The sequence below is a fragment of the Athene cunicularia genome (assembly GCF_003259725.1).
Source record: "Athene cunicularia isolate RWA chromosome 1 unlocalized genomic scaffold, athCun1 chr1_part1, whole genome shotgun sequence".
In the NCBI taxonomy this organism is placed as follows: domain Eukaryota; kingdom Metazoa; phylum Chordata; class Aves; order Strigiformes; family Strigidae; genus Athene; species Athene cunicularia.
This window is the reverse complement of record NW_020799091.1, coordinates 112,305,000-112,331,077: the sequence shown is the minus strand read 5'-3', so window position 1 is coordinate 112,331,077 and position 26,078 is coordinate 112,305,000. Positions and strand designations below refer to the sequence as shown.

At 38.1% G+C, this 26,078-nt stretch overlaps 1 protein-coding gene across 8 annotated transcripts in view; it reads right to left on the bottom strand.

Annotated features, from left to right (window-relative positions):
• The window catches only part of POU2F1 (POU class 2 homeobox 1), a 91,980-nt gene that overhangs the window by 24,994 nt on the left and 40,908 nt on the right, over positions 1-26,078 (bottom strand). For 5 of the 8 annotated variants that reach the window (XR_003397812.1, XM_026842957.1, XM_026842974.1 and 2 more), the window contains exons 3-8: positions 22,157-22,257; positions 19,216-19,269; positions 17,469-17,588; positions 15,550-15,729; positions 9,576-9,702; positions 434-528 (exon numbers count right to left, since the gene is read on the bottom strand). Coding sequence is in view for 7 of the 8 variants with exons in the window: in XM_026842957.1 (XP_026698758.1) it covers positions 434-528; positions 9,576-9,702; positions 15,550-15,729; positions 17,469-17,588; positions 19,216-19,269; positions 22,157-22,257 (677 nt within the window). In the remaining variant the exon portion in view is untranslated. The remainder of the gene's footprint in view (positions 1-433; positions 529-9,575; positions 9,703-15,549; positions 15,730-17,468; positions 17,589-19,215; positions 19,270-22,156; positions 22,258-26,078) is intronic. The other 3 variants (XM_026842948.1, XM_026842980.1, XM_026842988.1) reach the window with 3 other exon arrangements.

Sequence of the window (26,078 nt, the reverse complement as noted above, 5' to 3'; positions counted from 1 at the left end):
GCAATGAGGTAGCAATAATAGCAAAACAACTAGGCTACAATAAATACAGATTACCACTGCAATCTTTTTCTAAAGATACTTGTCAGTAATCCTCTTTTTGAACTTTTTAGATAGCCCACATCTTGCTCCTCTGAATTTCACAAATCTGCAGATTGTCCAAGAAAGCCTTACAAGAAATCAAATGACCAATCATGGAAATTTTCAGCTAAAAATAAAAATTTAGAACATTAAATGCATTAAAAGAGGCACATTAGGGTGGAAACTACAAAAATGACGTTACTGATACTTCAGCTCTACACTGAATCTATCTAGAAAGACAAACTCACTGTTGCAGCTACAATACCTACTCTAGGAACTAATATAAACAGCCCATTCACTTGCAACAGTTTAAATTCTCTCAAAGCAACTCATGAACTCTAGAAATAAACCTGACCTGCGAGGCAAGGGTGATGCTTGGCTGAGACTGCAGGAGGTTGGCTTGGCTTTGCTGAGGTAGTTGCGTTAAGAGATTCTGCGCTTGCAGGAGACCTGGAGAGAGAAATGGGTGGATTTGGTTTACCATTTAAAAAGCCTAAAACATTAAATGAAATGAAATAAGGTTCTTGCCAAATAAGGAAAGCTACAGGCAAACTGAGATGCAAGCCTTCATTTCACCCCTGTACAGGTATCTTCAGACTTTGGACTTTTCATTCCACAATGAACTTGCATTTTCCTGAAGTTTATGTGGTGACAGAAGAATAAAAGAGACACAAAAGGGTAAAAGGGTATTAGTTTCCTCTGCAGAAAAAGTCTGTAATGATCTAGGTCAGTGGTTTTTAATCTGTGGTCTGTGGACCCCTGGGGGGCCACGATGTCATCACAGGGGGTCTGCAAAGGCTTAAAGCAGGGGTGGGGAATGTCCAGCCCAGAAACATTTGGTCTGGCCCACGGCAAGCACTGTGCCTCCTTTTCCCACAGCCTCCCCCCCTCAATGCTCCTCTCGTACTCAAGCCCTGCACCCCCCCCAACGCCTGCCCCAACAATCTAGTATATTCAGTACTAGTATGGTTGGTGGGACCCACTTAAATATTTTCTTAAAGATATTTTTGTAACCCAACAGTCCTCTTTAAGGCCACAAGGGGGCTTAAATCTGTTCCTCCACGTGGTGGCCCTTGGACTGGTAAACAAAAAAATATGGCAACTGAATAGAAACAAGGGGGGAAGGTGAGAAGAATTGTAAAAACTTTTCATCAAATTTTAATATAAAAATTGGCATCAAATTCATAATTAGCAGGTTAAAATACCAAAACCTAAGCCATTTAAGCAAGAAAAGTGTTGATTGTTTATATTTTAAATTCATATGGAATCATTGCAACAAAGATATTATGAGTGTGTGCATTAACAGATTAACTTATTTCCCCTTCTCTCCAAATTTGAAGACCCTTCATGAGAAAACTGAAATAAATATTTGATGCAGTCTGGTGCTTTAAATCGTGAATTAAATCTTGGTGGTCCACGACCACAAAAAGTATTTAAAGGGGGCCTGTGATGAAGGAAAGGTTGAGAACCCCTGATCTAGGTTATCCCAGTTCTGTGTGCAGGAATAATTTATAGTACCCCTTTCAGCTTACAGATTTTGAGTAAACCTCTTTCGATAACCAACAGCTGACCAAGAACTAGGGAACCGTATAAAAATAAACAACTGAACGCTAATCAAACCACTAAATCCAACAACTGAATATTAATCAAAAGCACAAATTTGGCTCCTTGATCAACCTTCTTCTTCTTCCTCTCCATATCACTCCATGCCAGCTGTCTAACAAGAAGGCAACTTTCTCTGGCAAACATAAGCAGACCACACCAGACGACAAAACGAGCTCAGACAACCTTTTCCTGGCTGGAATACAGAAGGAATCTTTTGGAAAAGTAATCAGAACTTAAAGCTTAAGATATTGAACACTGCTTAAATAGCACAAACAGAATAAACATTACACTGAATATATGAAAACCCCTGCTATTATAAAAAGGTGATGTTAAAGAACAGTTAGGACTGATGCAACTGATATACACAACATGGTGTCATTCTAAAAATAAATTCTCTTATAGTCCACTATTTGTATTGTTTATTAAACAACTCAGGAAATTGATACTTCCTTGCATCTATGTATTTTAGCTAAAAGCTATCTCAGTGTTTTTTTGCATTTCTAATACTAAAATTTATATATTTTACAGGGGTAAGATTCCTGACAAAAATATACCTAGTTAGTCAACTTCCTCAGTTCTACTGTGAAAAGTATTACTGCTATTCTTTAGGTAACTCCTGGCTATGACTATCAATTTCCCCTATAATAATTCAAGAACCTGACTAATCAAACCTACACTGAACAGGCATCTTCAATATACCAAGTTCCTAAAAAGTACCACTTAAATTCTCTAAGTTGAGTTTGACGTGGTCTGTTCTGGTTCATCAGCTGGCCAATCAATCGGAGGACACCACTCAAGACCAGCTATCTTGGCATAATCCAGATAGGGTACACAGCAATTTAGGACTTGATAAATACTGAGTGAGAAATTGGATGGTTTATGCGAGGTTAAGGCCATAGGAGACATGAAAAGAGAGACTACCATGAGTAGAAAGGAGAAAACCTCAATGAGGGATACACAACTACAGAAGAATTGTCATCTGGCAGTGATATTAGTGTGGGGTTTTTTTGGGTTTGTGGGTTTTTTGGGGGGGGTTGGGTGTTGGGTTTTGTTTGTTTGTTTGTTTGTTTGTTTTACAAAGTGTTGAATATGTATTTTAAATAGAATGTATTTCTATCAAAATGCTCAAGACCTGCAGAATAAAGACAGCTGCTTAAACAACATAACAGCACAACATAGACAACTACATAAATTTGCTTTGCACCACATAATCAACATATTTCAGCTGTGTTTTTTTCAAAAAGCCACAGAGAGGGAACAGATCAGTTTAAGGAACTTCCAATATACCTACTACAGTTACACAGTGCTTTTCACAGTGCAAATATTTGTTCACTTGAAAGATGATTCTAAATATTAATTAGTGAACAGTCACCTCTAAGTGAAGAGGTTTTGACCTTCACTTGGTGGCAGTGAATGTTAACTTGAAGTAGAAAGGGGCAAGCCATCATACTGACACTATAGAGCGGCTGGACAACAAACGAAACAAAAAATAGGCAGCTGACAGTGACCACATTTGTCCTCTAGTCCACTGGTAACACCACTGATCACAAGTTACTGACTCATGACTGTAATCAGAGTAATTAGGATCATCCTTTTGTGATTTTTTTGTCCTCAGAGAAATCCCAGAGGATGTTTTTCTGACAGTAACACTTTAGTTGAAGAGCACAAGATGACTACACTCTTCCTCCTTTTATTCTCATCCGTGTGTTCTCAAGTAATTATCACTGAAGGACAGTATAAAATATTCTGGACATGTTTAATCAACTCAGTTTTACATCATTTTTATCCTATTTTAAGAAATACAGATAGATGGCATCTCAAGCAGAAACTGGAGAAAGAACAAGTTAGTTCAACCTGCAGCTGACTGAAGTAATGACCAGGTGGTGAGGAAAGTAGCTAAACTGTTTTGGCAGAGTATGCATATCTTCCACTGACTTAGCATCCTTTTCAGCCAGTTGCTGTGCACACGCTTTGGACTCTTGTTGGCCTCCATGGCTGAGCAGCTGCAGTTTTGCTGTTTCCAGGCATGACCTGTACTAGTCTGAGCTTCACCTTCATGTTTTTTTCTGAGAAGAAACTACTGGTCCCCACTTTGGTCCAAGGTAACTCCAGTGAACTAACTTACAGGGCAGATAGGACAGCCTTTTTAAACACAGCCTAAGTCCAAAATTGCACCTTTTAAACAACTGCTGAGGTATCGGCAGTTCAAACTTTGCCGTTTCCTTCAGGATTCCTACTGGCATCAATACTGTTTAACATCTTTATTACCAATAACACTGATAGAACCAAATACATTCTCAGCATGTTTGTGGACAACATGGGAAGAGTGGTCACTAGGCCAGAAGTTAGGGTCTAGACAGGCTGGACAAACGGAACCCGATGAAGATCAGTGCAGGAAAGAAAATGCAACATCCTACATGCGGACTGGAATAACCCTGTGCAGCAATACAGGGTGGGCACTGGCTGGCTAGAAAGCAGTTTTGTGGAAAAAAAGACATAGGTGTCCTGGAGGACAGCAAGATGAACAAAAGCCAGCATGCCCTTACATTAAAGGCAGCCAACCACATCCTGGGCTGTATTCACAAGACTGCAGCCAGTGTGTCAAGGGCTGTGATTCTTCTGCTCCATCTGGCACTTGTGAGACCACATCTGGAGTGGCCTTGGGCTCCCCAGTACAAGACACAAAGACATCCTGGATTTTGTACATTCAAGGCCCACTAGGGTGGCTAACTGGCTGGAACACCCATAACAAGAAACAGGTAAGGGAGCTGGTTTGTTCAGTCTCATGAGAAGGCTAAAGTGAGAGTCTTCAAAGACAGAAATGGACTCTTCTTGAGGATGCACAGTAATGAGATACGACATAAGCTGGAAAATGGAAAACTCCAACTAGATTTAAGGAAACTTTTTTATTTTAAAACCATGAGTGGTCAACTACTGGGGGAGGTACTTGAAGAGGTTGCAGAATCTCCATCCCCAGAGATGTTCAAAGTCAACTGGCAGAGGTGCTGAACACTTTGCTATAATTGGACCTGCTCTGAGCAAAACTATGTGACCTCCCTTCCAACCTACACAATTTTTTGAATCTATGAAAACTAGTATTGTACTTGTATACTTAACTTTACAGAGGTATTATTTCTAACTCTCGGGTTTATGGGTTCTAAGAACCCAGTGGTATTATTACATTAAATATGGCATACAAATCACTTACATGACACTCCAAAAGAATAACTGCATTGGAGGTAGATAAGGACTTATGCAAAAGTATGATGCTTTAGAGGTTGGGGTTGGGGGTTTTTTTTTTTAATAGTTAAAGTAAATGCATCTAGCATAATCCAGGACTTTTCCTGTAATGTCTACGAGTAGCATGAGTAATCGCCCAAGCCAAAAATATCTTCTTGCCAGCCAACAGTCCTCAAGGACTGATCTTATGGTCTAAAATTAAACAAAAGATAAAACAAACATTCAAGTGCAGATTTTTTCAGCATAGTGTTTAAAAAGTTGGCCCAGAAGCATAATACATAATTCATCCCTAACTGATCTCCCAAAGAGTGAATTTTTTCATCTAGAGAAGAACTTGACTGCTTTTTCTCTGCCAAAGCTATTCATCTTCTCACAGACATGTCCTGGAAGTTAGCTTGCAAGACAAAGCCATTACAATGTCAGAATTTGATTAACGGGAAACAACTGAAAGTGAAGAAGGAAGGGTGTCACACACATATTACATACAGTACCATCTGATCAACTTTGTGGATCACTGTTGATGCAAAAACTTCTGGACACTTTGGTGTACCTCATTTTATTAAATCCAGATCTTCCAAAATGGGGACCTGTAGTCAGAATTAGATTGGGATCCAACACAGGAGAGAAAGTACTAACCTATGCATTCCTACAAGTCTGTGCCACTGAGATGCTGAGCTGCTGCACGCTGCTGCACCTTTTGTAGTATCCAGGTACCATTTAAGATCAGTTCAAGAACATAACGGAAATGTGCTGAAGTTGGTGAACTGTTTGGAAGAGTACCGATTCAGTGAGCCAAGCAAAGGTGCTGGCACACTACTTCAATGAAAGTCAACACTTTTACCCATTGATTGCTGTTGAAATGTTAGAAGCAAAGACTTGATTTCAAAAAGGACAGCAAATATTAAGTGTTTAACTCATATCTTGTTAATGGGCTTTTGCAGCATAGGGGAAAAAGTCACCATTTACATAATTTCTGCCAGGTTCTTCCTTGTTCTACTTCAAGCTCTCCCCTCTTATTTTGGGAATGAGTTTGAGTCAGCTACATTTTCTTCAACTGCTGTGTTAACAAATACACTGTCATTAAGAGTCTCTTGACAATGAAGAGCTGGGTCACCTCATCTGCATATTGAGGGGACCAAAGCACTCTGACCTAGTTCACATAGCGTATTTTTAACAAAATGAGGAGGAGTCCTGTAAAGGTAGCTGCACAATCTCACTTATCCATTACAAATTTGATGCATCTGAGAAGAAACAGTGGCAGCTTCAGGCATCTTCCTCCATCTTCACACTGGGTGAGGGAGCTGTACTCTAATTTATGGTGCCAAAGACCAGTAGGGTAGGTACCAATGTTTCACATTCATTATTCCATTTTTAAAATGTGTTTGTTTGGGGTTTTATTAATGATACAAGTGAAGTCTCAAAGTCTGTAGGAAAAGTACACAAGAAGAGAACAGGACTGGATCTGGCTGCTATCATCATCCCAGGTACTTTTACAATAAAAAAAAATTTAAAATACACAAGGTCTTTAATAATAAACAGCAATACCTTGTTAATTAGTAGCTTGTCTTCCACATTTGCCTTTCTGGGTATGTTTTTTATAAGTACTGTTTTCTAAACCTCCTTGACAAGGATGCAGTCTTTCCTCTGATCTTAACAATTTCTGTTTGCAAGATTAATTTAAATGAAATGCAGCACCATTTCCCCTCTCCGTTCAGATTTTTACCGATATTATTTTTATTGACAGTATCTGCCAAGTAGAAAGGCAAACTGTCATCTGATCAAGGTAATATTTTTAAGAAGTGGCTATAATTGTAGTAAAGGATGTTGAATTGATTATTCTAGAAACAGATCTATTAGATACAAGAACAGATACAAGATGTATAAAGACTGTACAAGATGCAACATTCCTGACTATGGCTTTAATAATAATACGGGGACAGTAATTGTTTTGAATAAGAAATCATTCCAAATTTCTGTTTCCATTCTTCTGCATTTCTGATGAGGGATGAAACAATTCCTTCAGTTAGGATGTTGTCCATTACAAGCCATGAAAAATAGGAATTTTACAATTTTGTTTCACACAAGCCCCCAAATAACCAGAAATCATGTGAAAAAGGAAGATGACTACATTAGACATACGTTAGTGGATTTATGGGGAGAATTTCACATCTGCTACTGTGATCTATTAACGTGTGTTGAAGAAGGTAGCAGAATAACACCTTGATTCTTGATTAATATGTTTGGTATTGAATTTTCTGAAGTTTTTCAGAAGTTGGATATAAGCCATGATGTTCAGTTCAGCCCCTTCCAAGAATCTACATATGACTGCTTTCCTGATGATTGCATTACTGTGCACCATACCACCTCCTTCAAGTAAAAGAAGCTTTTCTCTACCAAATGTTTTCTATGATCTCTAGTATTAAAATCAATGTTCCTCATTTACATGACTATGTGACATGTACAAAATACGTAGTCTGGTATGTAAAGCAACAGATTCCTACCAGAATAATCTAAAAGTAAATCTGAATTTTCATTTTAGTTATTAAATGCATGCATTTATCTATAAAACTGCATGCAGTACCAATGAGGCATCCAAAAAAAATCTGAACGCTGGTGGTTTTGAAGAAAGCTCTATGCTAGATTCTTCAGAATATTTATTATTTTATGAAGCTGACTAAAGGAGCAATAGGACAAGAACAACATAGAAAAGTCCACTACAACAGCAAACAACAAAATAAAAATACACACTTTCTCAATCTTTCTCATAAATAATAACATACTGTTTGAGATCTTCCAACAATAACCATGAAATACTGCAAAAAGGCACACCAAAAAGTGAGATAAGGGGTATTATGACATACATGTTGCTTTATCATTGAGTGCTCATGAAGAAAATTAGATCCATTGAAGCATTTCAGTTTGGAAGGTTGTCACACACTAATGGCCTATGGTTAGAATACAGAATATAAATCTTCCTTCATTTTTGAGCTATTCAGTTGTCCAGGCTGCACATTACCAGTAAAACATGGGTGATTCTACACACACTGCATCACTTATGACAGCAATATGCAGGTCTTAAATTGCAGTGAAGAAATAATTTTCAGAGATGACCCCTAGAAAATATGAAAACCCCTTCTGGTAGTTATTCTACTTTGCATTTTAAACAAACAAGCAAAAAGCCTTCCTTCCTTTCTATAATGCCATTTTGAGAAACGAGTATAGTTTGCTTCTGTTTGTTTCCTTTTCTGTGAAGCATCTCCAGAGACATTTTAGTAAACCATCAGAAGTTAGCTGACAAATGTAGGCAAGACATTAAGACCAGTGAGTTTTTTAAAACAGTGGGGTTTTTTACTTGCTGCTTCCTTAAAAAGAGTTTATTTTTTAAAAAGCTTCCATTTTAAAGAATCCTTGAATGAAATTTTGGTGAAGTTTAATTTCATCTAAAAGAATATGTTAAGCTTATAAATTCTGCTTCATTTTAAGAAATTAGTACATCACTATATGCCTCCATAAATAGCCTTTTAGCTGCCTTCTACCAGTGCTGGTATAAAAGCTCTCCTAAATCAAGTCTATTAAAAGAAAGTTAATTTTGACTAACCTTTTATTCAAATGTGAGAGCATTCAGACAGTGAGAGAGAGCTTCAGCGTAATGGAAAGTCAGTTATATCCAAGCCATAGTATATAAGAAGGAATGATGCAAGAAAAAATTGAAAAGAACAGAGAAAAATGAGTGCAAATATCTGCTTTAAAGGACAACCAGGTTCTGGAGGACTCTTCAAGCATAACAGGATTTGCCTTCTGAGCAAGAATCTTTGGATTACCAGACCTGAACACTAAGTAGAGTTCATGTAGAAGAGAAAAAGACCATTGCAGTATACCAGCATAAGATGCCATGGCTAAATGCAGTTTTCTGTGGGCAAACAGGATGCAAGTGGTACTGTGATGTTTTGCAACTTGAACACATTAGTTCTTAGAGCAAAGTTCCTGTACAATATCTTAATTAGTCTGGCACACTACTACCACCTACCACTGCCTTGGTTTGCCTTTAGCCTGTAAGCCATATCCAGCACACCGTCAAAATATTATTTCCAAGAGATGTTATACAAAATCAAGCATTCTAGCTCTTTTCCCAAGGTGTAATTATTATTTCAGTTTATTACAGAATTCACTGTACCCTCTTTAGGCTTAAGGACCTTTCTAGTCTCCCACAGGGACTCTTGATTTGGTAATCTTTTTCCAGTCTTAGGATTTTGTAGCCCTTATAGCACTGACCTGATCCAGACAGCCCACATACCCTCCAGGCTCCCACCTCCTAGGATTCTGCCTTCGAGGTCTTCTACAAGTCCTCTTCTCAGTAGGCTTCCTTCTTGACAGCCTGACCCCAAAATTCAGATGCTGCAGTATTTCCCAAGACACTTTGTTGTTAACAAATGTTCCCATGTCAGGATCTCTGGATTGATGTGAGCTACACAAATTTTGACAAGGCTGAGGTCTAAAACCCAGAAAGGGACAACCTGATAGAGACTCCTAATTGCAATAGTGTTATTTCTCCTGGGGAATATCAAGTTAGTGAAGGTGTATGAACAACCTCTGTTTTACCTGCTCCTCTAAAAAGCTATATATGATCTTCTTTTTTGGCAAGGAGCACTTACCCTGCTGCCCCTGCGGTGTTTGTGAGATGATGAACTGTGCTGGCTGCAAGTTGGTTGTTGGATGCACCAACACAAACTGTTGCAGGTTGAGATTCTGTTGCTGAAGCTGCTGCAAGTGCTGCAAATCCTTAAGGAAACAGGGGAAGGGGAAAAAAAAAAAAAAAAAAAGGGAGGAAAAAAAAGAAAAAAAGAACAAGGAAAAGAAAGAGCTGTGTGTTAGACATTTAAGTCAGCCATGACTCCCAATGCACTAGATTTCCTATCAACCAGTTACATTCTAACATTCAGAGATAAAAGTGGATGTCAAACACAGCAGTCTTTCTACTGAATATCCTTTAGACTGGCAATTTGAATGTCAGTGTACTTCGTAAAACCAAACAAAAACTGTTTACCAAATAACCCAGCAAAACACCTCCAGCACTGTTCTGCTTTTAACACAAAAAATCATCCATCTCCCTCCTCCCCAAATGCAAAAGTTTTCAAATACTTTAGACTTATCAGCACCCAGATTTCTCACTTATTTTTTGAGGATGCAACTCTGCTACAAAATTCATTGTTGTCAAATCAAGCATATTAGCTGGGAGCTATTTTTGTTTATAACAACAACAATCTGCAATTACCATTCTGATCAGCAACAGGAAAGCAAAAAATTACAGATTCCTAGTTTGCACTCTGGTTGTTCAGATTGAATTTTGGGAAGTAGCTAACTCAAATAGTAAACAAATACATTTGATTAGTTCTGAAACAAATTACAATAAGCTTAATAGACATGGCTATAATTAAAGGTTAAAAGGAATAACCCAAAACACTGCACTATTGTAGAACCCTACTCTTAGGTAGTTAAACCATTCAGAACTATTAATTTTCTATAATTAAATGACTAGTCTCAACATAAATGCTAATCTGAGAAACTGAATCATCAAGAAAAATGCTGCACCTTGCTGTTTAGCTGGAGAATGAAAACATAGAGAACCACTTAATAATATTCACCCCAAACTAGCCTTTTTTAATCTTCTCCAAACAGGACAATAACAAGAGTAACCAAAATTTGAAAACTGAAGCACAACGTGAAGCCAGCCAATTTGACAGAGATAATTATGAAAATGATCTATACACATGCAGAATCCTTCCATCTTTCTGAAAAGAAGCTGTTTCAAAATACCTGCCAAGCAGGTGAATAGAAGTCTGAAATACTTCCCACACTTAAAACCTCCCATTAACCAAACCAAACCAACCAACTAAACAAAAACTCTCCCCAAAACTATTTCAGAGAAGTTACTCAGATAGCGGGGTACCCGTCTGCAGACAGACACCCTCTTCTGCCTCCAACTGTGTCAGATCTTAACACTGGCAGTTTGCTCAATCTGGCTGCTGAAATGCAGCTGCTCGTTTTAACATACTTCCTAACATACTTGAGTTAAAGTGAGCCAGACTAACGAAGACCTGCTTCTTAAGGCCAGTAAAGTAGCCCCCACACATTCTGACTGACGCAGGTTATTGAGCACTCACACAAGTTGCTCAGCCAGCAGATGTGATAGGCCATTAGCTGTCAGCAATGGAGATGGTGATGGAATGTCAAGACAGACTGACAAGGATAACTTTTTATTTACACAACACAACCATTTGCAGAATATAGTTATGTGTCTATGACCTCACATTATTTTAAAACTGTTAAACTAAGACTTAAAAGCTGCAACAATCTCCTACTGGGGAAGAGGGCTTGGAAGTGTCAGTGGGTGAAAGGGAAGACTAGGAAGTTTAAAAAAAAAAAAAAAAGAAAGAGAGAGAAAAAGAGTCCACTGATTTATGAGAATACAGACATTCATTATAAGAAAACAACTACTTAACCTGCATCACAAAGACACTAGCCATCAATCACTTATGCAACTTGGTCATGTTAAGTCAAAAGCATGCAATGTAATAATATGGTAGACAAACACCAGATGGATTGACCAAGCAATGCTCTTTTAAAAAGAAGATTTCATAAGAGAATGGTAAATTTTTTAAAAGTGCCCCAGCATATGAGTGTTTAAAAGTTGATAGCAGTGTTTGCTTTCAGAAAATTTAAGAAGTACTGCAGCCATTCCTATGAAATCAAGGCCAATTTCCTTCCTAAAAAAAAAAAAAATTAAAAAAAAAAAGATAAAAAAAAAAAGATACAGCTGCTCCAGTGTTTCCCAGGAACTCCACATTTCTTCTGACTTTGTATCATAAAGCTACATTGCTACTAAAAAGTCTTACTTCTTGCGCCCAACATAACACGGACCTCCACTCATTTATTAATTGATTTTCAGTGCTCTACTGGTTACCTTTGCAGATTGAGCAGACCCTCCAGCACAGAGGGGCTCATACTGAATTACATGCAAGGACTAGATGCAGAGGAAGAAACAGAAAGAGTAGGGCAGGCTAAGGCTGTGAATGCTGGGTGGAAGAAAAAGAAATTAAGAAAGAGTGAATAATGAAAATAGAAGTGGATTAAAGAAAAAGTAGAAACACAAAGGAAGAGTTGGGAAGATATTTTTGAAGGAAAAAGTGTGGACAGAAAAAAAAACCCCTGATAGACTGAGGACCTCCCTCACCAAAAGCAATAAATGAACACCACCACCCCCCGCCCCTACAGATGACCAAGTATATCTCAGCTGATTCAAAGAAGCACCACAGGAGATGGAGTTACATACAAGAAAGAATACAAAGAAACCGTGGCAGTGTATTTGTAAGATCAAAGGAGGAGAGCTTTTTGTTTAAGAGTATAGTATTCATAACACAGGGTACCCAGCTAAGACATGACAGCTCTTATCATCAGGCTCTTACACTTTAATATGAGAAAACGGTTTTTAAATTGAGGCCTCAGGGATAACTGGTATAAGCAATCTTATTCTGTGCATCTGCCTTGGTAAGTGGTATGTCGGCTGAGTCTTGTTTAAATACAGAAATATAATTCTGTAAAGCAGTATGGAAACAATACCTCCAAGGCTAATCACTCTTAAATAGCCCTACCATCCTCTCAAATTCATTTGAAATCCAACTTTATTTCTACCTTGGGAAAATTTTATTATTTAGTTAATTGTAGCACTACAATAAATCTCCCAATAGCCACCATGCAAACAACCCTGACACTGTTTTCTTGTGTTTTTTTTTTTCCTCAGTCGTAAAATTGTATACTAGCACAAGCACATAGAACGAGATAGAAAAACACACATGTCTTCTAGTGCTGCCTAACAATTTAGAAATATCAAAACAATTCAACTCCTACCTTGGCAGAATAATCTGCCATGTCCCTCATTTTGATGTGAGGAAGTTTTTTGGTAAAAAAAAAAAAAAAGTCATCCAAAGTACTAAATTCAATGCCACTATCTCTAGTTACAACTTCAGTACAGACTTCAGCATCTCTGTCATTTTGAGGTTTACACCATATAAACACTGATCATGGATCCTGAAAACAAGTAAAGTTCACAAAGAACTCCAAAAATTGCTACAACTGTTTAGTGACAATTTAGCATCAGCCCAGCAGTAGCCCTAACATCTTACCAGACTGCTGCAGCAGATACCTTACATTAACTGCAGTGCACATTAAAGAAGTCATGCTTGCGCAATTAGTTAATTAAAATAAATATGGTAATCCCCCTGCTGCAGCGACCTGCCAGTTAATCAATTATTCAAAAATCATAAATTAAAACAAACATTCAGTTATTTGTGTAATCAGCTATATGTTTACAATAGCAATGCAAACAAAGCTTAGCACTGTTTACAAATCCTTGTCAAGATGGATCAAAAAACATGGTGTTAACCACCTACAAACCTAGATGGTAGAAGTTTTCCATAAAGTATCTCAAACTATATCCAACACCTGCACAAATTATGCCCTGCACTTTCTTCATAAGAAGTAGCTAACAAGATTCAACCAAGCTACGTTTATGCATCAAAATAACCTGTCCTAAAATAAATTGTGAAGTAAAGCATTTAAGTAATTAGGAACACCAGAAAACAATTGAAACTAATTTACTCCCCTTGTGCTATAAATACACATTATATGGTGGCAACTACATGATCACATGCTATTTTTCATAGAGCCTTTGGCTCATTCACGCACACAAACCAGACAATGCTCGCTTCAGAAGCTCCTATTTGACAGCATATGTCTGATCTTTTCAACTCTTCTCAAACACTTCTCTGAAGATTTTGCAAGTTCTGGAGAAAAACCCAGTACTAAATTAATAATTGTAAAAGCTTCACACATTTTCATAGCTTCCCATTGAACAGGAAGAGTGGGATTAGCAACATCTCATGCATGCAAAATAATGCCTTCAAAAGCATGCACTAATTTGGTGGCATATTTGACAAATGCAAAGCCAGAAAGTTCAAGGTACAGATTTTATTAATACGAAATTTTAATGCTCTGCACTTCAGTAAAGCAGACCTTGCTGTCCTAAGCTGCACACCTAGAAGACAAGAGGCACACATCTCTGGATCACTTACATTTAGGTTAAGAGACTCCCATAATATCAAATGGGAACTCTGTGACAGACGTATGGAGTGATGTTAGAAGCTAACCATCATCTTTCTTGACAAGGACATTTCCCATTCTGTCTGTATTATTGGCTACAGACAAAGGCTTAACAAAATTAAGAGATGGTCTTGTGAGTTACGAGTTTCCTTAAATGCTACATTAAGTCATCTTTAGATCATGACAGCAACGTGGGATCCTTTGCTAAAAGAAGTACTAATATTCTGATCACATGACTTGTTGCAGTGCTCCGTGTGAAGGGTCTGCAGGCAACATCAGTACTGGCCTCTGTAAGGATAGCCAGAGCAGTCATAACTTTTAGACCAACACCACAGACATTTGACGCTTCAGGTGACAAAAACCGATGGCAGAACCAAGCTTTCAGCTAGTGGACTAGCACAAAAAAAGGAATAGTAGCTTTCACCAATGGACTTCCCAGATAATTGCAACATTTCCATTGTTTTACCTAATCAGCCCTCATCTTCACTTCTTAGACACTTCAACCCAGTTGAATGCAAGTGAAAATAGTCTGAATAGAAAGCATCAGATGATCTTAAAGAAGCAACTCTCTAAGAAGCAGCAACTCAGGAGACTACATACCCAGTGTATTTTGCACAGCTAGACTAATCAAGCTGAAATATTACATACTGAGAACCTTAATCTATGGAAAGATGGACCTCAGCATCACCAACACCATCACCTACTAGTAGTATTCAAGATGCCTACGCTATACATTCAGTTATCCTCATCCAGAAGTCTAAGAAGTTTCCACACTAGATATGTTAAGTGTTGAGTCAGTGGTGCTGCATTCTCCACACTGAACTAAGCCAACCCTGGAAGACCCAGGAGGATCTTTGCTGCTCCTAGTAAGAAGAACTTCCTTGGCAAGCAGTTCTTCAGAATTAAGAATTAATGGGTCTTTAGCAGTAGACCATAAAACTGGCCAGATTCCAACACCAGACTCATTCTGGCAAGTTCTTTAGACACATGAGTGCCCCTTCTTTGACACTGAACTCTAAGCATTAAGCACCAAGCCAAAATAGCACACAAATGCGTCAAGTCAAACTGCCTTTCTTTAGCTCTATCATTTTGCTGTTTAGATCTAACAAGCATCCTTTATGACACACAGGTATCCCTTCACATCCACACAGGTCTCGACAAGTGTATTTTCTATGGGCATCTTTCTATACTCCTTTTTCTCCTTTCTCAAACTAACTACAAGGAAGAAAATTCAGAAAATACAGCATCTGCTCAGATTCTGGAACAAACTCAGAAGCCCAGTGGAACTGATGAGTAGCTGGTATGCCTTCTTTGCTAAAACTATCGATTTCAACCTCATCAGCTAAGGATGCATGAGGAAAGACTAACAGTACTCAAGACTCCAGAAACTCACTGAATAAGGAATAAATATTGAGCGATGCAATTAGTCAAACCTCTTAATTCTCCACCCTCTCAAGCCTCAAGGCTCACCTGTGCAATCTGTATTGGCTGAGATAGAGGGATCTGCGTCATCGGCGTTGCAGCAGAGGCCGAGATGGTGGCACCAGCAGCGCTGTGCTGCTGACTGGCTGAATGCTGCACTGCAGCCGCCAGCAACTGTGCCTGCGCCTGTTGTAGCAATAACTGTTGCTGGGCTGGCGTCAACGTGAGCTATAAATAATTAGAAAACACAGCCATTAATAATGGAAAGAGCCAATTCAGCTACAAAGTCATTAGCTAGCTCATTACTAGTTATATCAACCAGACATTCCTAGAACTATTGCTATAGTTCAGCCATTAACTGGCCAATGACTCTGGCCTTAAGTAAGGACAGCTGGCTACCCAACACAGTGCACAAACCAACCTACCACAGGCCTGACATAAACCAAACCGCACAAGCGCAAACATTGGCACTTACTCGAACTTACAGCACCTAACTTTACTCCTAAGTTTTCTTTACAACTCTACAGGGAGGTTCAGGAAAAAGGTAATTAAGTAGCAAGCAAAAGAAAAGAAACAGTATTGCCAGGATTTGAAAGGAAATTTACACCCAGCAGAACAGAAAGTGATTAGCCAGATGAATGAGAAGCAGGAATGCTGGCTATGGCTACTGAACAAACTGATAACACCCCAGCTGCTTCACATTAGCATGAATCCCTGCCATATTCCATCATTTCCATTATGCCCTAAGATATAAGTAAAGAACATGAGCTCCATTTGTTTCTCTCCAAGTCTCCCCATCTGCTTTTTTTTTTTTAAATAGAATAGAGTTGGCAAGTTTACATCCCTTCTCCTTCCCAAACACACATTATCTCTGTGAAACAGGTGGCAGCAGTCTCTCCTTTACATGTAAATGACTCTTGATGCCCATATTTACTACAGTCCATATCTGCACAGGCCTGGAGTTTTGGATGTTTCACTACTGCAGACAATCATAAATTAAAACAAACTGGTATTTTTTGAGAATGAGAAAAATAGTGAAATATGCTCGGTTTTAATAACGTATTAAAACAGTCTCACTTTTAAAACTTTCAAATGCAATTAACCAAAAACTAAATAGGATGTTTATTTACACACTAGCATACAAGAAGATTTAACAATTAAATATGAAATTAAGACATCGCTTCATTCAAGTGCAGAGATGATCTAACCTAGTACTTCAAATCATAAATACACTGTTTTTGCAACTGCCCTAAATTCCTTATTAACACGCAAACTCTTGAAACTGCAAAGCTGATTATGTGGAAGGAAACACTTTAACCAAACCAGTCCATTCACAAAACTTGCTCTTTTTTTAAATGACTGAAAGCATTTACAACAATTCAGAAATGCCAGTAATCCTAAAACAACAGTTATTCCATAATTACTCCCAAAGCCTTGCAATTAAAAAAATCAAAATCGGTAGCTTAAAACATAAGGGTTCCATAGGCTTAAGGCAAGCACTACTATAGTTACTTTAAAAGAAATGTGTTTGAGAAGAGGAAGAATTAGTGTCAGCAGTTCCCACCATTTTTGTTCTTCACCCAGCTATCTGTAAGATTTAGTCTCATGCTCCCATGCTTCATTTTAATCTTGAAAAAAAAAATAAAAATTCCTCTTTAACATCAGTGACTTTCTTATTTCTACAGGCACTGGGTTTTATTTTCATTGCAGAGTAAGATGGATACTGAGAAGAGAGGGTAATAATGTAATTTTTTTTTTTTTTAAGCAGATACTTTGTAACAAAAAAACAAAGATTAAAGTCTGCTTTTTATAGGAAGGTATTTTCTGTCTCCTATTTCACTCAAGTGTCTTCCTATGTTAAAGGAAATTACAATAACCTCCACTGACAGTTCTATGGGGACTGCTGTAGATACTGCCATCATTTGCTGGACAGGAGGCTTACTGCAGTATACTTGGGTAAATCTTACCCCAGTGATCTGTCCTCCGGCCAGCATGAGCTGGGTCTGGGGTATGGCCGCCTGCACTGAAGGCTGCTGGGAAGGCTGGCTTGGCTGCTGAGAGTCCCCAGATTCTTCATTAGATTTAGACTAGTCAAAAAAAGATACAACTCTTTATAGTGTAAAACAGATGTTAATGTATAACACTGCTATCTCAACACTGCACAATAAAAATCTTTCATCTGCATACAAAAAGCCCTTGGGTTTATTTTAAGAGTGTGTTTAAGCAATGGCTCTATGTGCCCACCATCTCAGTCACGATTGCTCAAACATGTCTGTAGGTAATGCAGTTTAAACAAAACAAAAAGACTCTCAGGTCTTTTGTAACTCTTTGACGTTATTTTCAAGTCTCATTTCATTTTATGCAATGCAACTGAAGCTGACACTACCTTTCACCATAAAGAAAGAAAAGGTTGTTAAAATTATTCATTGCCTAAAATCCTGAACAATGGAATGAGGGAAAGAAGATTGTGTTTCCATTTTCTATATCTGCATCCTGCACCTCTAAGTCATCGTAGTGTTGGCTTATACAGAACTGGTTTGAGAAATTTTCACAGGTCTATCAACCTACAGCAAAATACATAATATATACAGTGCTTTTAAATAATCAAAGTTTAGCATTTTTTAATTGAATGTTGCTTTATTTTAAATTTTCGTATGTGTTTTCTCTTTTGGGGTTTTTTAAACAGAAGAAATTGTGAAGACACGAGAGAGGAAATGCAAGTGCATGAAGAGAGGGAGAGAGTTTTATGATAATTAAAACTGGTTATGCAGAACATTAAAATTCTGCATAGATTTGCATATTTTCCACCACCTGTTTTGGGGACTGCAGAGCAGGCTAATTAACATAGAGGCTCTGATTAATTCTGCCAGTCATTGAGCGATAATTACAGCACAGGACTGTAAACATTCTGCACTGGAGATACAGCCTGTTTGCCAACATCTCTCTCAGGGATGGAAGTTTACCATGGCAACCAAGGCAATTTTCTGCCTCCTTCCTCTTAGAAAGGAAGGTCACTATACCTCCTCTTCTTTCCAAATTGTTATTATGTATAAGTGGGTCCACATTCTATTGCATTTCATGTAATGCACTACCTACATTCTTTAATAACAAGCAATACTGAAACCAGTTTTCAATAAAACTGCATCCCTTGCCCCTTAATATAGTACAAAGAGGAAGTGACACGTTAACTGATACACTGAAGTGTTCAGCATCATAAAAAAGTTTGAAAGCTTTGTTGTCTCACGTACATTATTAAACAATTACTCTGACTTATTTTGAAATCACTATGTGTTATTTACACAAGCAATCTACACTAGCCACATTACGCAGTTAACGTTACATTATACTCCTATATTCAGCTACCAGATATAAGGACAAATTGCAAAGTAGTACTCGCTATGTTTAAAATAAGTGAATAAATGGAAGAACATGAAATATTCCTGGAGTTTTATAGTTTTCGTGATACAGCACCTGACTGAAATTCTGTATAAAATTACAATCACTGCATGTTTTAAACAACTCCAGTTTCTGAATGCTTACAATCCTGAACCTGATTTACAGTTGTAAAGCTATTATTTCCTCATACCTCACTTCCAAGACCAGTCAGAATGAAAAAACAGAATAACATATCATAGCTTAAAATCTATCTCTAATGGGACCATAATGCTGTTTGGAATGAGAGAAGGACAAGCAGCAGCAGGAGATTGTCTTTACCTGTACATTTAAGGACTGAGCAGCAGCCTGTAAACTTGTTCCAGCGAGCTGGACCTACAATACAGTGCAAAAAATTGAAATGAAATAATGTAGAATTCACAGAAAACTGTAACAATGTATAAAGAACAACCTCCCCACCCTTATCCCAACAAAAACTCCCCCAAGAACTATGCATGCCCCTTTAACACCTGAATCAGTGAAACAGGGGTTGTGCTCCAGACTGAAAAAAAGTCTGTCTCTTCCACAGTGTTATTTGTCTACCTCTTGCTGAACATATTCTTGCCTAGAGATCTAGATACTATCATGAAATTGAGTTGAAACAGAGCATTTGGGTGTGGACAGGCTAACTATTCCTATTCCTGTTAAAAAAATCCAGTCCTCAGAGGAGGGCATTAAGTTCTACTCATCACCATCCTTCTAATATTTCACAATGGATCCTACCCCAAATATGTACACTGCATTCACCTGCTTCCTTATACAACAGAGGAGCAATCACCTGCATAGTACAAAACCCACAGCATAAACACTCTTCCTCAAATCAACCCATTCAAGTATTTGCAGTCCTCAGCCACTGAAAAGAAGGTTTCAATACAGAGGACTGGAGACACTTCACAAAGGCTGTATTGCTTCAGGTATACTCAAAACTTGAATTCAGTATTTGTGATTAACAGGTTCAAGGAAGTTCTTGTGGGTTAGCAGTGAAGAAAAACTGATCCTTCAGAAAGAGATTTTTCAAGAGCGTTACTTTATCTCTAATAAGGATTTTCTCTGTAAAATAAATGCTAAATTTTCATTTACTGAATGTACTGAAAACCATTTTTATCAGTCTCACCTTGTTTCTACCACTACTCAAAGGAATGCTATGTAATTAATTACCAACACTTTCAAAGGTCAGAGTTACAGCCTGTACTGAATTCCATGTTCGGAAACCACTGCTCATTTGAAAAAAACAGGCAACACGTAAGGATACAATAAAGCAAAGCAAAATGTAGCACTCTTGCCTCTATAAAAAGATGTCCCCACATAATATACATCACAAATGAGAGTCCACATATCTGCAAGCACAGTAAGGAGTCTATTAATTTAAATTGCAGTACATGAAATTAATAACTGAATGTTCAAGCAGACAACCCTTAAGTGTCACCTTGGAAATATTTCCTACTGCTCTAGATGAAGGTACTAGACTTACTAAGCATGTTCTACATCTAGGCAAACACTCCCAGAAAAGCTCCTCCTCATCACAAGCCAAATGTAGTTTAACAGTTGATATAATGTGAGCTTTTAACATGAATTAACAGCAGAGAATAACCTAAACAATAATAGCTTTCCATCCAAAAAAATATACTCCGAAATACTACTTTAAAAATTACATAATAATAGAAAACCCACATAAGAGACTACAACCATATCTCATTCAGGTACAGCCAGCATATTCCTGAAAATCTCTTTGAATGAAATTTGGACCCCCCTTCCACCACACAACAAACATTTTCTAATTAGAAACTCAACTGCTCCTGAACATTACCTACAACCTAACATTCTGTATTAGTCTGGAGGAAAGCAGTGTGTGTTAAGGCTGAATAACACCCCACTAACAGCAGCCACACTAGAAGAGGACAGTTTGACAATAGATTCCCACACACCTGCAGATGCATGAAAGAATAGCTGAGATTTTCCTTTGAACTAGAGTTTCAAGAAATGAATCACACTTTATCAAACATGAAGTTACAAAGATCCTGACAACTGTTCAAATAAATACATTTCCAAAGCACGATAAAGCACTATGCTAAATATAATTACTGTCCTGGATCAATCTGTATAACAAAAGGAAGACTAAAACAAACACACAAAATTCTGCAGAACAGCTGTATCTGTCTTCCTGTTAAACACATACTAACAACCCATGAAAATTAGTCAGCTTCTCTCCACATAAAGGCAGCCTGCAACAGCTTATTGGTTCAGCAAATTCAAACACTGGCACTCCCTAGGTCCTGTATAACCCAATCTGCTAGGAAAATTGTAATTATGTGACAAGACGTGTGGAATGTTCCATACAATAAAATGGTAGTTCAGAGCTCTTAAAAAGAGGGCATAAAAGCTTCAGCACGTCAATTATACCACAATAACTGTGCAACCTGAGACCTGAAACACTCAAGGTCAGCCAATTAGGTACAGTATTTTAAAGTTTAAACTTGGTGCTGAGGAAGGGAAAGAAATTAGGACATTTGTTTTCATACATCAAGTGCTAACAGATAAAAAAACTACAAAAAAAATGCCCCTTATACTTCTCTTCACCTAGGGATGCCCCATTTTGCTTCAGCCTACATCTGAAGTTCAGCTTTGATTCCCTAAACACAGCAGCAGCAGAAGAGGGATAGTAGTAGAAGCCTGAATACAACCTGACAAACAGGTCCTTGAAATAACTTTAAAAAAATAATCACAAACCAAATATGTTTAGTAAGTACGATCACTTTGTATTTCTAGTTAATGTGTAAGAGATTGAAACACTGAAGCGTAGTGCTTCTGGTTTCTTAACTAGGTAGTGACAGTTTCAGAACCTTGGCAACTGTTGGGCCAATACAATCCTTTACCAAAAAGATTAAATTTTACTTTGCCTTTCAATTTTGTATTTCCAGTAAGGCTTAAAAACAAACAAACAAAAAACGCCCAACCCAACCAGGCATTCTCAAGTGTCCAGAAAGGGGCTTTCTAGTTCCCCCCAATAGGTCTCACCCTATCTTGATGTATTCTGCAGCCTAGTGCAATGCAGTGAGTGCCACAATAAGAACTTCTTCCCACCCAAGCTATTTAAGCATGTGGTCTACCCATGTTCTTTTACATGGCTATCCATCATTCACAAAGAGAGAACACAGAACATACAAGAGCAGCTGCACTTGTACCTTCTCAAGTCTCCCCTACTTTGAAATGGGTCTTCTCTTACCTGATGAAGGTGCCCAAAGAAGGCCTGGGCCTGGGCTGTAGAGATTGCTCCTCCGACAGGCACAGGCTGCTTTTGAAAGTCCAGGCCATTTGTTTGCGTGCCTGGAGAAAGAGAGATATTAAGAACTATTAAGTTATTACTTTTATGAAATGGAATTAGAATTAATATTACTGAGTCACCTGCTATTCTCTCAATACTATGTAGTAGAAAAATACTCTGACAGTAACAAGAATTAACATTTTTTACTGAAAGGCAAGGTGGGGAAGCAGTGTCACTTCCAGACTTCAGTAATATATCATCTGTCAGCTGAACAAAATCAACATTTTATTTTCTTTAGCTTCTGTCATCTTACCTACTCTACCACGGTTTGAGAACCAAATGAGCGCATCCTGCTACAGTTAAACTGTGTTTCCATTCTCCATGCACTCTCTAACCAACAGCTGATAACTATCTTCAAGTTCAGCAAGTGGCAAGAACAAGATTCATATAAAGTCACCTTTCATTAAAGACAGGTAAAATAATACTTGGCAAAGCCAGAAGTACCATAAATATATATATATACACACACACACACACACATATATATATATAGACACACACATATATATATAGACACACACATATATATATAGACACACACACACAGAGATATAGATATAGATATATATATAGATATATATAGATATATAGATAGATATATATATATATATCTCAGTAATGGGCCACAGTTTTTACTCTTTGGATAAAAGATACCTCCACATTTCCATGAATATTTGTGCAGAGCTCTCATTACATGAGATAACTGCCTGGGCTTACTTTTGCTCTCACCCACTTTTTTATAACTAAAACCTGATTATTTTCCTACATTTTTGTTGTCTTAAAACAGCTCAGAAGACATGAAAACAAAACTATCCCCAAATAATCTGGTTGTCAGAAGGGTGGGGGGGAAACACACCCTGAATGTTTTTTCCACAAGAAACTACCACAGAATTCTCTTCTGCCAAGAGGAACTGCACCTACAAACTTTTAAGAATCATTCTGTGGGGAGATGATAAAATCAACATTAGAGATTATCAACAACTGGTTTTGTATGTTGGGTATTACTGCCTACAAGAAGGGAGACTCTGGGTGTATCAGGCTGCACGAAATTTTTGGAACACATGATGCAATCTTAAAAACTGCATGACTGAAATGAAGTAAAACCAGCTTTAGACTTGAATGTTTACTCTTCATGACAATCAGATTTTGCTTAGTGCCTGTGGACAGGTGTTCAACTAGTTCCTACTGCAAAATTCCTTGCATCGTCTACATTTTTCACCATAAAAATCTAGGCTATCTACTAAGCAAAAGAGACTCACAGTTATTGAACAATAAGGGTTTGCTATTCCTTAGAAACATCTGCAAAAGCAAGCGGGCGTAAAATTTTATTAGTAAAATACGCTATCCAGTATTTTATATTTCTATTTTGACCTAAAAAGAGCTTACAAGGAAAAATTTCCAAAGATGAAGTCGCTGTTCAATTAAATATAGATACAACACAGACAGACAAGCTTTCTAGCAGCCATGTAAGGTATACCTAACGTGGCCCTTTGATGCATCTTTGGTGGAGGTGTTGTGGGGGAAGAGTTGGTCTACTCTCAAGTTTTTAATTCTAAGCTTTGGGTCAGGGTTTACAAGACTTAAAGGACATACATGCAGCCAAAGGTTGACAGGCATTTTAAAAATACTAAAATTTTAAACTATGTAAAATGATTTTGCTTTAGTGAGTCTAAAATTCCAATCCAACATGAATGGAAAGACTATCACTGGTCTGAATTGATCCTGAATGAATGCAACTTGGTTGCATTTCTCCAAATGAAAGTAGATAAGAACTGCTGCAAAGAGCTAGAAGAATCTCATCTATGTTTATTCTTCCCAGTAAACTGCAGAATTCTCTCAATGTAGAAAGCCAAAGGTAGTGGGAAGATGATTGGGTAAATATATAAAAACAATTCCTGACAAACAGCTATTGTCATTCAAAGGAAACAATCTACCACCTCCTCATTTAAGCTGATGCTCTGAATCAGTGTTCAACCTGTGGTCAGGGACCACTAAGTAGGAAAAAAACCACAGGTAAGAAAACCTACAGTAAGGCACATATTCCTCATTCCAAATGGAAAACTTGCAGGGGTCAAAAAAAAAATTATCCACTTTTGAAAGCTCGAAGCCTCACCTTAAATATATAGGTGAAGCTGTTCTAGTTAACTACCTTCCAAAAAGAACCTCAAATCACGGTATCATATTGAAAGAGCACCACTGTGCATGTGTGCAGAAGAAATGCTCCAGTTAGCACTTCTGCTGACTCTTAATATGGAAATTCAAAACAAGCCTCCTAGGGCTGATGGTTTTGAACAAAGCAAATTGCAAGACTGAGCTTAAAATCTCCATGGGTCTCAAAAAACAGTTTAGACAGGTACTGAAAGAAAATATTTTCTTTAAACTCAACTCTGAAAGACTTCAACTCCCTCCCCTACATCTCCCAAAACCAAACTTGGAGCAAAAAAACCTCAAAAGACACCTGTTCACTCTGGGTTCTACTTGCATCTTAAGCTTTCTTTGCTATTTGGATGAGTCCCTTCCCCTTTGCATGCAGCCTTAGTTTTGGAAAGAATGCTACCCAGTTTGGTTGCCATTTATGACAGGATGCCTATGTCTCTTGAACAGCAGGGAAAACGAACTTTTAGTCCAGCATATGAGAGGCCTTGCTCTTAAGGTGCTCATACGGATGTGACACCACTCCTGTGGAATCAAAAAAAACTTATAAGGAGATTGGAAAATGGAGTTGTCAGAAGCAGAAAGTCAGCACATGAAGGGACCAGAATGTCACTGCTGCTCAGTAAGAGTTAAATGCAAAACCCCCTAGTGATTAGTAGACATGGTAGATGCAATGGCAAGTATTGTGATTTTAACAGTGTCAAGTATTGATGTCTTTTCCATCTCCATCCCAGCTCCCATAACTGCTAGAGCTGATCTAACAGCTCAACACCACCAAACAAAAGGGGTCTTTTTTCCCCTCTATCTCCCATCTTCTCTTTCTTCTTGGTTCCAGCTACATCGTCCCTGTCCTGCCCCTTCTGCTAGTTCACGGAAACAGCAGTAAGCCAATCCACCTTTCTGAGAAGAAAACTGTTCATGTAAACTGTTCCCTTTTTCTTTCAGTGAAGTTAGTTTTCTACCAGTTATGTAAGATGAATTAACTGACTTTAGGGCCCAGCAAGCAGGAGATAATGCAAAGCAGGGAAGGTCAGAGACATGGTAGTAGGGAAATGGCCTCCCCTTGCCCCCAGAAAGTTGTTAAGACTGAATCAAGCTGGAGGATGAAATTTCAACCTTGTAGCCCAAGTCCACTGCAACTTAAGCATGTTTAAATTCTGGCATAAATTCAGTCATGTGTTTAGCTACTTCACAGAGTTGGTTTGGATAAGGATTCAATACTAAATGCGATTAATTTTCAGCCAAATCAAATCTTTGAGCCACCTCACTCAATGCCATTCCAAGGAAAGGAACAGAATGCTAACTACCAGGACATCCTGAACATGGATTAGTTTATGCTGCCTTGAATTTGTACCTGCAGAAGGTAAAGGCATGACAAAATGGAGCAGGCAAGGTAACGCTGCACCTGAAGTCAGCAGAAGAACATACTCTCAAAATCCAAGAGCATAATCAGCCAGCTGACTTTAGTCTGAGTTTATAAACTGCATAAGAAAGGAAGAGGAGCGAAGGTCTACAGGTCTGCAGAGATATGGTATAAGGTGCAATAAAGGACTCAGGAAGGGAAGGCAAAGGAGGAGAAAGATGATTTCAAAACTAACTTGAGTGGGTATCTATACTGTGCTCTGAGACATCTGCCAGCACCAGCAGTATATTTCCTGTCTCTTATACA